The sequence below is a fragment of the Anas acuta genome, chromosome 7, assembly GCF_963932015.1.
Source record: "Anas acuta chromosome 7, bAnaAcu1.1, whole genome shotgun sequence".
Taxonomy (NCBI): Eukaryota; Metazoa; Chordata; class Aves; order Anseriformes; family Anatidae; genus Anas; species Anas acuta.
Window position 1 is genome coordinate 24,912,741 of NC_088985.1, and position 13,192 is coordinate 24,925,932.

Here is a 13,192-nt window from a genome sequence, read left to right on the forward strand (position 1 = left end):
AAAAAGCTATGAGTCAAACATCAAGTTGCCAGATAACATTTTTCTTTAAAAAAAAACAAACAACTGTTCATTAAAATTAAAAAAAAAAAAAACAGAAATACCGAACTCTCTAATGCATAGTACATCAGAGAGAACGGACTATTATGATTTCCAGCAGTATTTCAAGCAGTACACACATTCTGTGAATGCTTTTACAGTAATTATTCACAGTATCAGAAAAACTGCAACCCTGTGTTGAAAGTCTGTTCTTAAGAAGGTACTGAGGATTAGAGGAATGAATTATTAGCTGTCCTTTTGGAACCTGTTGTATCCGTGATCAAACTGAACTCCGTCATCAGAAGTGAGGGCAACTGAGCGTTGAACTCAACCTTTTTCAGTTGCAGGTAAGTAGAACACGGGCAAGACTACACCAAAACGATTAATTATTAACTACAAGAATATGATGAAATACACGTCACACTCCCTGACATTTCACCAGGCCAGCAAAACCTCCTCCTCTTCTCCCCCAAGTGCTGGACAGTTTTGTGCTCTGTGGGCAAACCGAAGTGGCTCACCCTTCCACCTTATCAGAAGAACGCCAGAGCTCACGTAAGAGAGGAAGGCAGTACTTTCCTAGCGGGAGAGAAAGAGATGGAAAACAAAAATGTTTTCCTTTTGGCAAAAGCAGAAAGGGAGTCGTCAGACCCAGGCTGCAATTTTGCAGGCAGTCCAGCTTTATTATTCATTTCAGGCACAGTCAGAAAGCGGTAAGTAATAAGGGAGTGAAGATAGGAAATGGGCATTTTGTGAGTAACAGAACAATGCACATTCCCTGGGGACTTGGGTACCAGCACAGGCATCTAGAAAGAAGACAGCCACAATATTTCCTTTGACAGCATCTCTACTTTTTTTTTCCTGAGCCATAATGCACATTGACTGTTTCAGAATAAAAATTCTGATAATGCACGTATTTAGATTTATAAGGTACATACTACAGCATGTACTTTTTTTTTGTGTGTGGGGAAGGAAACAGATACATATTTGCTTCTGATGTGGCCCACATTATGAGCATCCCAAAATATCCTCTCACCTAGCATGTGCTGATCTTTTTTCAGATGAAATACCACACATAAAGATGGACAGGAAGCTTTAGAGCCACTCTAAGTGTGGAGAAAAGCATGGAAAAAGCCTTTTATCACTAGTGACAGTCAAGGTAGTCTGGAGAACAAACCAGAACCCAAAAAGGAAGGTTTTTTGATCAAAAAATGCAACAGATTCACAAACTTGTGTTGATTACTTCCGCAACAGCTGGCTTCTAGGAAGAATATTCTACCTGACAGAGTGTAACTGCAGAACAGTGTGGTCTTACCCGGAAAAGCCACTTCAGAATTGGTGCAGGACACAAGCTACAGCTGTAAGCAGAACTTAGAAAACCATGAAGAGCTAGAAAAAGCTGCTGTGTTACATCAGAACTGTAAGACAAAGATGGGGTGGGAGAAAAAGGAGAAAAATCCATTATTGGTTGAATCACCAGTTTCACAATTAAAATGGCTTCAAACAAACATGGATTTACACTATTGTATTATGAATCATTATTCCTGTCTACACAGATGAGCTCTGTCAGATTAGCAAATAAGATACCAAATTTTTATTTTATTTTATTTTATTACTGACAATGACCTTTACAAACTCTTTTACAGGAAAAGAGAAAAAAACATTTCAAATTTCTTGAATTCTCATTTTTTGAAGAATCTTTCAAATAATCTAGAGGTTAAATGAAGCAAATAAAATCAAATGATCTCATCTTGCTAGGCAAATCTGTGAGGTGCAGAAATCGGTATGATTTAGTAGTAAGTTCTTTTAGTTGAAATCTTCCTTAGCAAGTAGTATGTGCCATAAGCAGCTGAATTAGATACCCAATTTACCATGTACCCCTGTTTAGGCTCCTCTGTTCTCAGTATCTACTAGAACAGGTAGCTCTGTAGACCTGCCTCCTCGCTTCTCCATATCCCATCCATCTACCCGCCTGACCAACGAAGCAGCTAGGAAGACATCCATGTGTCAGCTGGGCAGCCAGTATGTGCCAGCTGGATGGTTTCAGAACACCAAAGCAATTAAATCATAACTGCATTTTGCAAGGGACAATTCATTTAATTCTCATTCCTCCAGTCACTGATTTACAAGATATTTCTTAGAGCTTGCATCCCTGTGACCTTCACATATTAATAAAGAGGCCTGAAGCCAGAGGAGTTTATCACAAGCCCGACTTCCTCAGGAGACAAGGAGAAACCACCCCCCTCCTTACAGCCACAACAAAACATACAAATGTTTACAGCTCCCTCAGTTTCACTGATGCAAGTTCAGAGTAAAATACCAACTGAAATCAGTGGAATTACTTTTAGGATTTGCACTTGTGGATTAGAAAAATTGTCCATCTATCTGTAGTCTGACAGCCTCATAAAATGGACCACAAATCTCCACCAGTTATATAACAGTTGTATCTGTGCGTATATAAACACTTAGCTCGCTGACTGAATCTAACAGATGCCGTAAACTGTAACTTCCTGCAATCCCGATTATGTGGAATCTTAAGTCCCAGGGTCATTCAACACAGAAGGTTTTCAGCAGACATAACACAACATTAGAAAGAGGACCTTTGTGACCATCCATCTGGGATATTTAAGCTTTTGTTCATCCTAATATTTCAGTTCTGCACTCATCTTCCACAAATCTGTCATATTACCAGCGATAGCCCAACGCAGCAAAAATATGGAAGAGGTCAGGACACTTTTTTCCTCCCCCCTTCCCCTGATGCCTCAATTAATGTTTTTTCAAAAATTTGAGGAGTAAAGAAAGAAGGTTCAAGTAACTATTCACTGTTCTATGAAGCTAATCTGGAAAGCAGAATTACAGGAAAAGAGTCAGTCTTGCCTACTTCGTAAGAATGAATTCATTTGTATGCAAAGATACTATTTGATCTTAAAAACTTTTAGCACTTATGAAAATCCTACAAGTAAACACAACAGAATGAAGAGGATATTCTTACCTAAGGAGGAGTTTTTCTATAGGATTTTGAGGGATGAAATAAAAATTCCTCAAGTCAAGGTCATGTTGACTGAAGATTTTCCCAGAGACCGTTAAATCAAATATGTCTTCTCCAGGGTGGTAGTCAGGTATGGCACGAGCTGTTAATGAAAATCTCTTTATAAACGCCCTACAAAATTAGAAAAGATACTTTTATGAATTTCAAGGAGAGGCCATATGCTGTTTGAGAGTCATTTTAAGATGACAAACACATCACCTGCATATGAAGGTAGAGTTAGATTATAATACAGTAACATCTAAGAAAATCCACACAACCCTAACAGATAAATCGGTTCAAACTAGACACACTAGCAGAATCTGATGGAATGAGAGAGAGATTAGGAAGGCTAGGAAAACAAAGTGAAGAACTAGGTTTAATTGGTTTTGGAATAGGAAGGACCTGTGTTCTTCTGATAGGTCTTCATCTGTGACATTCTCATCTTCTCTATCTGAAGAATCAGTTTCCTTTTCTTGTATGTTTTCTTGTAACAATTTTTCTAGTTCATCTAATCTGAAATAACAATAACAGCAAAACATATCATCACCATGTAGTATCAACAACAGAAGGAAACAAGAATCAAGCTCCCAAACCCAGAGGCCAGTAGCTCACTAAGCAGGGCAAAAGCATACAAGACATTGTATCTGTGTAACAGAACAAGCGTATTGCTAGGCCAAGATACAAAGTTCATGTTTCCCAATGCCTAATGAATTTCCAACTGCATACAGTCAGTAGTTTGTGAGAAACAGGACACTCAAACCAGCTGCTGACATTTTTTTTTTTTTTGCAACTGCAAAAAACTTTGTATCTCCTGGTTTTTTATTTTTTAAAGCTTAATGCTAGCATATTATTCGTTAAATAGTGTCAGTTATAGAAGCAGCCACTATGTTGCTAGTCAGTTCACTGTTAACTAAGGTCAGATTCTTTACAAAAAAAGAATATACTCACTGCTGATTGCCATTAGTACACATACCACATTCCTTTTTACCTTAAAGATCTCTTCCAAGAGCATGTATTAGTTCTGAATTGTGTAACTACTTGGATACTGTCAGTCTACACAACTTTGGAAACCAAAACTGAGCTACGAATGATTTTGAAGGAACTAGCATAATCAGTCTACAGAAATACTCTGATTTCATGCCTGACTAGCAGCTGTTAGCTGGCTCAGTGACCTGCAACAACAGCATTAGTAAATTTAGTCCAGCTCTTGTGGGGTAGACAGATTAATCACAAACCACTCATTACTGCTTGCAAGGAGCCTGTCACTCAGCTTTCAGAGCTAAGCCACGCTGGTAGGTTCCATCAGATGTATGTTAGTGGTACCAGCAGGCAAAGCTTAGCGTGCTGCTACCCAAACCCCATCACTTTGGGGAGACAAGGTAAATCTAAGCATCCACAACTTCATACCAAATTTTTAAGGCAGCTTTAAGAAACAAACCTTTTAGATTCTTCTCTCTCCTTCAAGAGATGTTCCAAGCTGTTCACATACGACACCTGGCTAACAACAGGAGTCTTAGAAAGCTGTAAATGAAGTAACAACATATTTATGAAATAGCACAAGCTATCAATTGATTCACTATTAGACAACGAATATGGTCAAAATATGAATCTCTTCATATTTTAGTATATTTTAGCTGAAGGTAAAAAATAATAATTAAAAAATGAAAATCAAAAGGAGATCCTGTAAAGCAGGACAACTAACTGGGTTTCTCAATTCCTCGATAGTTTTCCATTAATTGCTAAATCTCTCTGTGATTAATTTAGAAATAATTATGCTTCACAATGGATCTGAACAGCAAAGCAAGTCTTCTTCTCTCCCTAGGGCCAACCTCCAGCTAACCTTCATGAACAGCATTAGCACCAGAAGCCTGGTGCTTCACAGCTTATCACTATCCACCGAGACGCTGGGAATCCCCTTTCTTGTGCATGAGACAAACTCCTGAAATGATTCAGCACATCTTTGTCACTCTCACCCTTGCCTAGAGATATCTTTCAAATGTAACAATCAGAATATCTTTGTGGGGAAATTCTGTGGGTAGGTTGAAGCCCTCTTACCTTATTTTATATCTGTTTATTCCTTAGTTGTTTGGTCGGGGCGTGTTAAAGATTGCATCCAGTTTTACATATGCCCCTTCTTACAAAAGAGAATAAGAATGCTAGTACATGCAAAAACCATGCTCGTGGAATTTTTGGGACAGTTCAATTGTTTTGTGCCTGTTGGTCATGAATTAGTACAAACAGGATAAGCCAAATGCTGTGGTCGTACATGTTCCACAAAAAGTTGATCTAGACTGCATCTGTTTATCATTCTTAACCATTAATTACACAGCCCTGTTGGTTAAGACTGGATATGTATGTAACCACAAAAGCCTGATCTATAACGTGCTTGCATAATTAATGGTAAGGGCAGATAAAATAATTGTGGCTGTTCAACACTTGCCTATGGAAATACTTTTTAAAAGAAATTCAGTCAGCAAAATAAACCACTTCAGAGATTTATAAATGGGAGAAGGGGACAAGGAGCTGTATTTATACGGGCATTCTGCTAACAGGTTTGTTTGCTGTTGCAGGAAACTGGTGGGCTGATCCCAGCCAGCAGCTCAGCACCACACAGCCTGCTCATTCCTCCCTCCCAGTGGTACCAGGGAGAAAACAGAAAGAATAAAAGCAAGAAAATCATGGAGCTGGATAATGACAGTTTAGTAAGTGAAAAGAGAGGGAAGAAAACAAAATTGACGCAAATGGCACTCGCTCACCACCTCCCCCAAGCAGACTGATACCCGGCTCGTCTCCAAGCAGTGGCTTCGTGGCTACCTGCCAGAAGCTCCCCGCCACCTTTTGGTTTATTGCTGAACATGACACGATGCAGCACTGGAAATATCCCTCCGGTCAGCTGTGTAAGCACTGTTTAGCAGTAGCCAAAACCTAGCATCTTATCAACACTGTTTTAGCCACAAATACAAAGCACCAAAACACAGGCTGCTCTGCAAAAAATTAACTCCATCTCCACCAGGTCCACTTAAGTACAGCCATTTCCAACCCGTATCTGCTTTGTAAGGAACGCTACGCTAAGTCCTAGAATAGGACTTTCCTAACTAAACTATTCTTTTACAATAAACCTGCAAAACCAACAACTTCTGACATGCTGTAATTGACCGAATAGGTTAACTTTTAAAAATAAATCAATTCATCGCCATAATATCCCGTAAACTGGTAGTTAAATACTTCTTCATCCATCCCCTATGAGGGGAAGTCATCCAGCTTTCTGAAATCCTTTCTAAAAGTACTTCCAATTTCCATGAAATTCAACCTCAAGGAAAATACCTCACACAGACCAAGAACTTACACACAGATTCCTGACAAATCACAAACTGTGACAAGGATAAATTGTTGCAGTCTAGCACAGATCTCTCAATGGACAGATCAATTTCCTCTCCTTAACTTCAACTCATAAGTACCTTGCCCCATCAGAAAGTTGAAAACATTAGACCCCACACATCTTCTAAGTGTAACCTCTCCCCTTTTTCTTTAGGGGAAAAATACAAAGCCAGAACTCCTGAAAAAACGCTGATGGCAATCCAGCTCACACAATCCAGCTGCACGAACCATCTTTCAGCCATGCCAATGGCAAGAAGAATAAAAAGCACCCTCTAACTGACAAAATTCCACCGTTGCAGCATAGGACCCTCAAGTAAGCTCAGCCACCAGTTTCACAGGCAAATATTCTTAATGCATGAAAACTCAGTTAAAGGAAAAGAGTCGTACCAAAACGGGCAATGTAACCTGATACAATGGTTCTTTGTTTGCTTGTTTCAGCCACTTACATGAAGTTTCAGCAATGGAGCCACAGTGTCCTGAGAAAAACTGTCTGAACAGTCTCCTTCCGAAGCTTCTGTCTGTGGCTTGGGAGTTGCAGACAAGATTTCTTGCAGTGTCACGAATGGTTCTTCATCATCATCATCATCTAGAGCGCATCCCAAACTCTCATCTTCACTATCAAAGCTGATTTTTGATTTTCCGTTCACCTTGAACATCTCTGAACAGGTGCTTTCAACTTTTAACTCTTGTGAGAGTTGTGAAGACGCATGGTTGCTGTCCTCGGACTCTTCTTGAAAAGGCAACAAACAGGGAAATCCTTCGTCAGTCTCTTCTGAGCCTGAACGTTTCCCTGAATCTTCCACCAAACAAAAATCGGAAGCATTTTCTGAACTATTTTCTTCTCGTTTTGAAAAAACGTTTCTGGGTTCTACATCATCAGCTCTATTGAGTCTTTCCGGTCTTTTCCCATCTTGCTCCATCTTAGCGTCTAACACCCAAGGTAAGCCAGCCATGTGGCATTGAGGCTTCACGGCTTTTGTGAAAACAGCTTCTCTTTGTGCTATGTGGTGTAGGGAAGGCAACACAGTACTTTTCTCCTGAGAAGGAAGGGTCTTTTCCAAGAAAAAGTGAGAGTTGGCCACCTGCAATTGATTCTCTTTGGTATCCACAAGAGAAACTTGGTTATTTTCATTAGGACTCTGTGCAGAAAATGATGACAAATCTACCGAGGAGCAATTATTTTTCTCATTTTCATTCCTTGAGACATCCTCTGGGTATTCCTCTGAATAAGCAGAATGAGGTCCAGGTAGAGCAGTAACCTCCGTTAGCTGCAGAACACCACTAGAAAGAGACTTTAAGCCAACGTTTTTAACAAAAGCAGACTTCCTACTTTTGCTTTTTTGAGGTGACCAACTGAAAGCAGGGTCGCTCAAACCTGTTACTTCAGAACCGTTTGCATCCACACTCATCACAGAATGTTTTCTTTTCCCAGGACAGCCGATTTGTTTGGATGGCCCAGAAGACGGCTTAGATTGAAGGCAGGCTGATGGAACAGACTGGCTTTCCCACGTACTGGCAGCTTTCTTGGATGAGGTATCGTCTCCAAATTCACTGAGAGTATCATGTGTTTGAAACTGCTTCGGTTGGGTTGGGTCATCTACGAAAAACGTTTAAGAAAAAGTAAACCACCGTTCTAAAAAACAGTCAAAATTGTAACAGTCTACCCTTTAAAAACAAGTAACTTACATTTTTAAACTGTGCTATGTCTGAAATTACTGACCAGGAAAAACATTTCAATTCTGCTTGAACACTGAAGACCACAGTTAAGATTCACTCTACACTGTACTCTTAGATTGTCACCTTTATTAACTTGAAAATGAAATTAAGTCCTTTTATTTTAAAAGCAGCTCAGCACCTACAGTAGAACACTACAGTAGTTCTACTTATCATAGAGAAAATTATATGGTTAAAAAGGGCAAAGAAAACAACAATACTGCCTGAATTTTACCGTTCTGTTCAATAAGAATAATGTTGTGGTTGGATTTTTTTGTTACTGTTATTTAATCTGAATTTCAAATTTTGTTAGTCACCACAGTGAAGATAGATGTTCCAAAATGCAAGATATACTATAAAAAAAATTTCAGGGATTAAGACAAAAAGAGATCACTTTTAATTAAGTGATTAACAATCTGTTTTTCACTAAATGATCCTAAGTCCCAAATTACTCATCAAGCTTGCCATGTATTAGAAATAACCTTGACTATATAGCAGTAGTAATTTTTGACAGGAAAATTTAAGTAGATTTACTCCTTATAGCAAACTCACAACACTTCTGAAAAGTATCTTAAATCTGCTTCCTTTATCTAGTTACAAACCACTTCTAACCACTGTCACTACTGTTCAAACCTACGAAATTGTACAAGAACTGTCCTAGTCACCTGAATCACACTACCAAAATAATCCTCTTTATGAAGTAACCTTCACCTTCATATTCCTTGCACTTAACTATCAGAATACCTATCAAAAGCTGCAGAATATGTTTTAACTACATACATGTAAAATAAACATAACTTTAAAAAGCACTTTAAAAAGACATTAAGTGATGGACTTGATTGCTCAATTATAATTAAATATTATCAGCACTACCTGAGGCAGCCTCCCCTGAACCAGAAAGTGTTATGTTTCTTAACTGATATCCATTTTCCTAAAAACAAAAAGAGAAGATAAAAAGTTAATTGCATACTTTTAAAAATAGGATGTTGATGTCCTGAGCCAAGCATCAAGTCCAGCACAGGCTCAGTTCCACACACCCTCAGAAATATGAGAATATACTTCATTTCCAGACAAACTTAAAACACTGCTGCAAAGATCTTGACAAGAGGACTCCTCCCCCAAACCCTAATTTTAGGGCTTTTTATTCAGACTGGCTTCTCTTTCTGTATCTCCCCACTTTCAGTAATAATGAGTGCCATTAGCCACTTGCCTCCCTGGGCTATTTGGTAACAGGCTAGCTAGCCTTCCCCAAAACAATCCATTAGGAACTTTAATAACAAAGCAATAGTAAGCACTGACAAGCAAATACAGGAGGAGTGCTAATGAGAAAAAGGAAACAAGCTTAATAATTTCTTTTATTAATTCATAACATATTATGGAGGCACACAATGATCATCCTTTCAAGTAATTACCTACCCTCTAAAGGGCTATCTTGATTGGTAAAAGAAAAAAAATAATTAAACGTGTAATGAAATATCACATACTTAACAGGATCACTCCCACCTCTACCCAAGTACTGTGGCTTAAGTGCATAAATCTGAATGGCTACTCACTGCAACTTCTAACTAGTAGATAATTGCCCATCTGTTCCCTACACTACACTGTAGTGAAAAAGGAAAGATCATTTTTAGTAAGACATTTTTTCTACAAAATAATTACCGTTTAAATTGCATTGCATCTTCATGCTTGCATCTAAACCAGCCCATCTCCCTTGCTCTTCAGCCAGTGAATTTCTCATTTATTGAAAAATAGTTGTGAAACAGCTTACCCAAGCATGAGCACACTTTTAAAGAACAGCAAAAGAGCATGGATTTTGTTACAACTCAAAGAGGCAGTGCCCAGAATTTCACTCGACGTTAAAAAAAAGAAAGACAGACAAAGAAGGCATGCACAATGGTCACTGCTGTCAAGCCTTAACAATGTTTTTAAACACACCTGATGTGACACACTTGTTCCTGAGATCAGCATTACAGGCTGTGCCTTAGATCGTTTGACTCTATGTTTCTTACGCTTTCTTTCTCTGTGCAGAGTTCCCAGTGCTAACCTCAATGTGGAGTCAGGTGAAGTGCAAGGCAAGTTCGTGGGAAGCCCCAAGTTCTGACACAATAACGTGTTGTCATTATTTTGAGCACAGGCTTTCTGAGCATCAGCTTGTGGCAACGAAATCCAGTTGTTAGAGTCTGAACTGGTCTCTTCTAGATCCATAAAATCAGTTTCCTGTTCCCAACAATTTCCGCAAGACAATGGTGTTCTTGTTACACCCAGATACTTCTCATTTTTTCCCTGGTCTGTCTTGATAGCTTTATCATTTTTGGCCAAGAGACATTTGGGAGAACCTGAGTTAACAAGGAGTTTTCGAACCACAACTCTTGGGTATACAGAACCCAGTGACTTGCACGCTCCGTTGTTCTCCAGCATGTCCATGTTGCCTCTTTTCTCCTTAATTCCTCTCCGAAAGGCATCTAACACAGGACTCGTGTTTGGCGTTTGGTCTGGCATCTTTTTTCGTTTAACCTTCTTTGCAGAAGATATTTTCTTCTCAAAACGTTCAGCACTTAAAACCGGCAGTCCATTTCCTGCATCTTTTAGATATGTCACGTCTGAGGAGCACAACACACTTCTGTCCTTATGGCTAAGGTCTAAAAGAGCAAAGAAAACATCATCATATCACAAAATCATTTAGGTTGGAAAAGACCTTTAAGATCATCTGATCCAACCTTAATACAAATCATCCACAACCACAATATTGGAGAAAAAATCTTTTTGATTATATTGCTTGGTATTTTACCTTGGTCACACACAATCCAAAATTAATTTACTTAATCATTTAGTATTTGCTAGCACCACGCAATTTATTTCATATCAAATAAGAACTGCATGATTTATGGCATGGCTGCAGTTGCTATAAACAATTTAGCTGAAGCATGAGAGAATAACTAACCCATAATTACACCACTACTTAGAGATACTAATTTATATATTTAATTTTTCAATTATGTTAGAAAAAAATAAACATGCTCATTTTGACATGCACGGTAAGCTGTAGCCATTATATCACTGCTCCAGTTTGGAATAAGAGTAGACTATACTTCTGCACACTTTTTTTTTTAAAATAGGAGATATTATAATTACCTTGTTTTAAAACTGGTTTGAAGAATTCTTTAATAGACTGGTTTCTGAAAAGAAAACAAATATTACTTTTTAAGAAGAACAATATCTAAATGCCCACACAGTAAACAGCAATAAAATTAGAATGCTGTGATTTATTTATAGATCTTTTACTTTTTTTAAAGCCAGCAGATGTTATTTCAATCTGGAGTTCAGCTTTCTGACAGATCACAGCAAGCACCACCATCATTGCCTTCAAGCCTTTATTCTGCTCGGCTACCAAAGCCAACTTGCCAGTGCCCTCTCAGACACCACTTCTTTCACCAACCCTGTAAGTCTCACCTACCCACCAGCTTAAACTAAGAGCTATTCAACTTGGTATCCCCTAGAAATGTCACCTTCTGTTAGATCAAGGCATTGAAGTTGTTCAGGAAGAGGCCAGAGCCAACACAATGAAAGGTGAGCAGGAAGGCGGACAGAACAGGATTCTCCTCTTTCAGCACCCGCAACCTAGCGGATCAGCTTTCCATAGCTTCTGAATCCAGTCGCAGACCCCTTAACACAGCCACAACCTTTTATGTACCAGACAACACGCATGTGTAGTGTAAACTGTCTATAACCACCTACGCTACTGATTTCTAGTAAGCCTACAGAAAGCAGAATTATCAACTGAGAGACTTTTTCCTCAACAGCCTTACGAGGATCAAGCAGAAGTAGTTTCCATGAAATAACATGGCACAGGCAAAATCACCCATTTAAGATCAAGCTCTCACTCCATTGCACACAAAAATCCTAAGAAGCAGCATAAAGCTACATGATTTTCATAAAAATTGTACTCAAATTTCAGCCTGAGACAGCCTCTGGCATGAAAAGCAACTTTACAAGCAGCATAAAGCTACAGATGACTGAGGAGAGGATGTTAGAGCATTAGACGGATGGCCTGCTCAACAGCAAACCCCATCAATGCATTATTAATTGCAATCAAGAACTGCACAGTCCTATCTGCAAGTTGTTCAATTCAACGAGCTCCATAACTTTTTTTCTTGTCCAAAACGCACCATGCTTGGTGCTTTTCTCACCCATCTGGTGCCAGGCTGGGCTGCAAACTCCTTGCATCCAGCACGCATTAAGGGCATCCTCTGGCTTCCAACAGAAACAGCCACCTACAGCCGTCTTATTTGCACATATGCACAACAAGGTAAGTAACAGCTTTGTATCAGAGGCATTTTTTCCTTGCAAAAATATGTGGGACTTGAAAGCAAGCAGGCATTTCCCGTGAGAGAATGTTCACTTCTAAAGGTGACCAGCTTGTCTGAGTAACGTGCAGTTTGAGTATTAAAATACTGGCCTGCACGCAAGAACTACAAACTTGCTGTCTCTTCCTTCTTCCACATAGCATGGAAACTTACGATTTAAGGCTACACGTATCTCTGCTTTGGACCTTGCTCTGAGTTCCAAACAAGAGGCACTGGTGCGAGAAAACATGCAAAATACCTGTCCGTTTAGGATGTTCTTCTATATTTTATAAGCTTGCTGTGCCTTCCTAAACACTCAAAGCCATCCTGCTGTCTAACAGTGACTACAGAGGATGAAAACATTTATTCCAGACTCATGTTTCCAGGCATCCCTACGCTTCTGTGCTTCCACAGACTTGGTAACTGTTTCTGAAGTTGGAGCCAGAAGAACCTGCTGCTCACTTGTTCAAAGGAAACCTTCAGATACAGCCCAGATTCCTTCCCTCCATGAGAAAACAACCCAAAACCAAGCCCAAGCCCTCCTGTATCCTCTCCATCCTTTACCCTGCCGCAGTCCCTATCTCAGCTGTGTCCTTTCAGCTGTCCTTCACTGAAAACAAAGGAACCTTGTAACAACGACTGTATTTGTACCAGTTACACAGAGCTTTGCATAACATCGCTGAAAACAGAGGCAACT

At 39.3% G+C, this 13,192-nt stretch overlaps 1 protein-coding gene across 2 annotated transcripts in view; it reads right to left on the bottom strand.

Annotated features, from left to right (window-relative positions):
• Positions 1 to 13,192, bottom strand: part of SLF2 (SMC5-SMC6 complex localization factor 2) — a 30,824-nt gene that overhangs the window by 14,051 nt on the left and 3,581 nt on the right. For both annotated transcript variants that reach the window (XM_068688309.1, XM_068688307.1), the window contains exons 2-9: positions 11,285 to 11,328; positions 10,088 to 10,791; positions 9,026 to 9,083; positions 6,886 to 8,036; positions 4,500 to 4,582; positions 3,464 to 3,574; positions 3,026 to 3,193; positions 1,349 to 1,451 (exon numbers count right to left, since the gene is read on the bottom strand). In XM_068688309.1, coding sequence (XP_068544410.1) covers positions 1,349 to 1,451; positions 3,026 to 3,193; positions 3,464 to 3,574; positions 4,500 to 4,582; positions 6,886 to 8,036; positions 9,026 to 9,083; positions 10,088 to 10,791; positions 11,285 to 11,328 — 2,422 coding nt within the window. The remainder of the gene's footprint in view (positions 1 to 1,348; positions 1,452 to 3,025; positions 3,194 to 3,463; positions 3,575 to 4,499; positions 4,583 to 6,885; positions 8,037 to 9,025; positions 9,084 to 10,087; positions 10,792 to 11,284; positions 11,329 to 13,192) is intronic.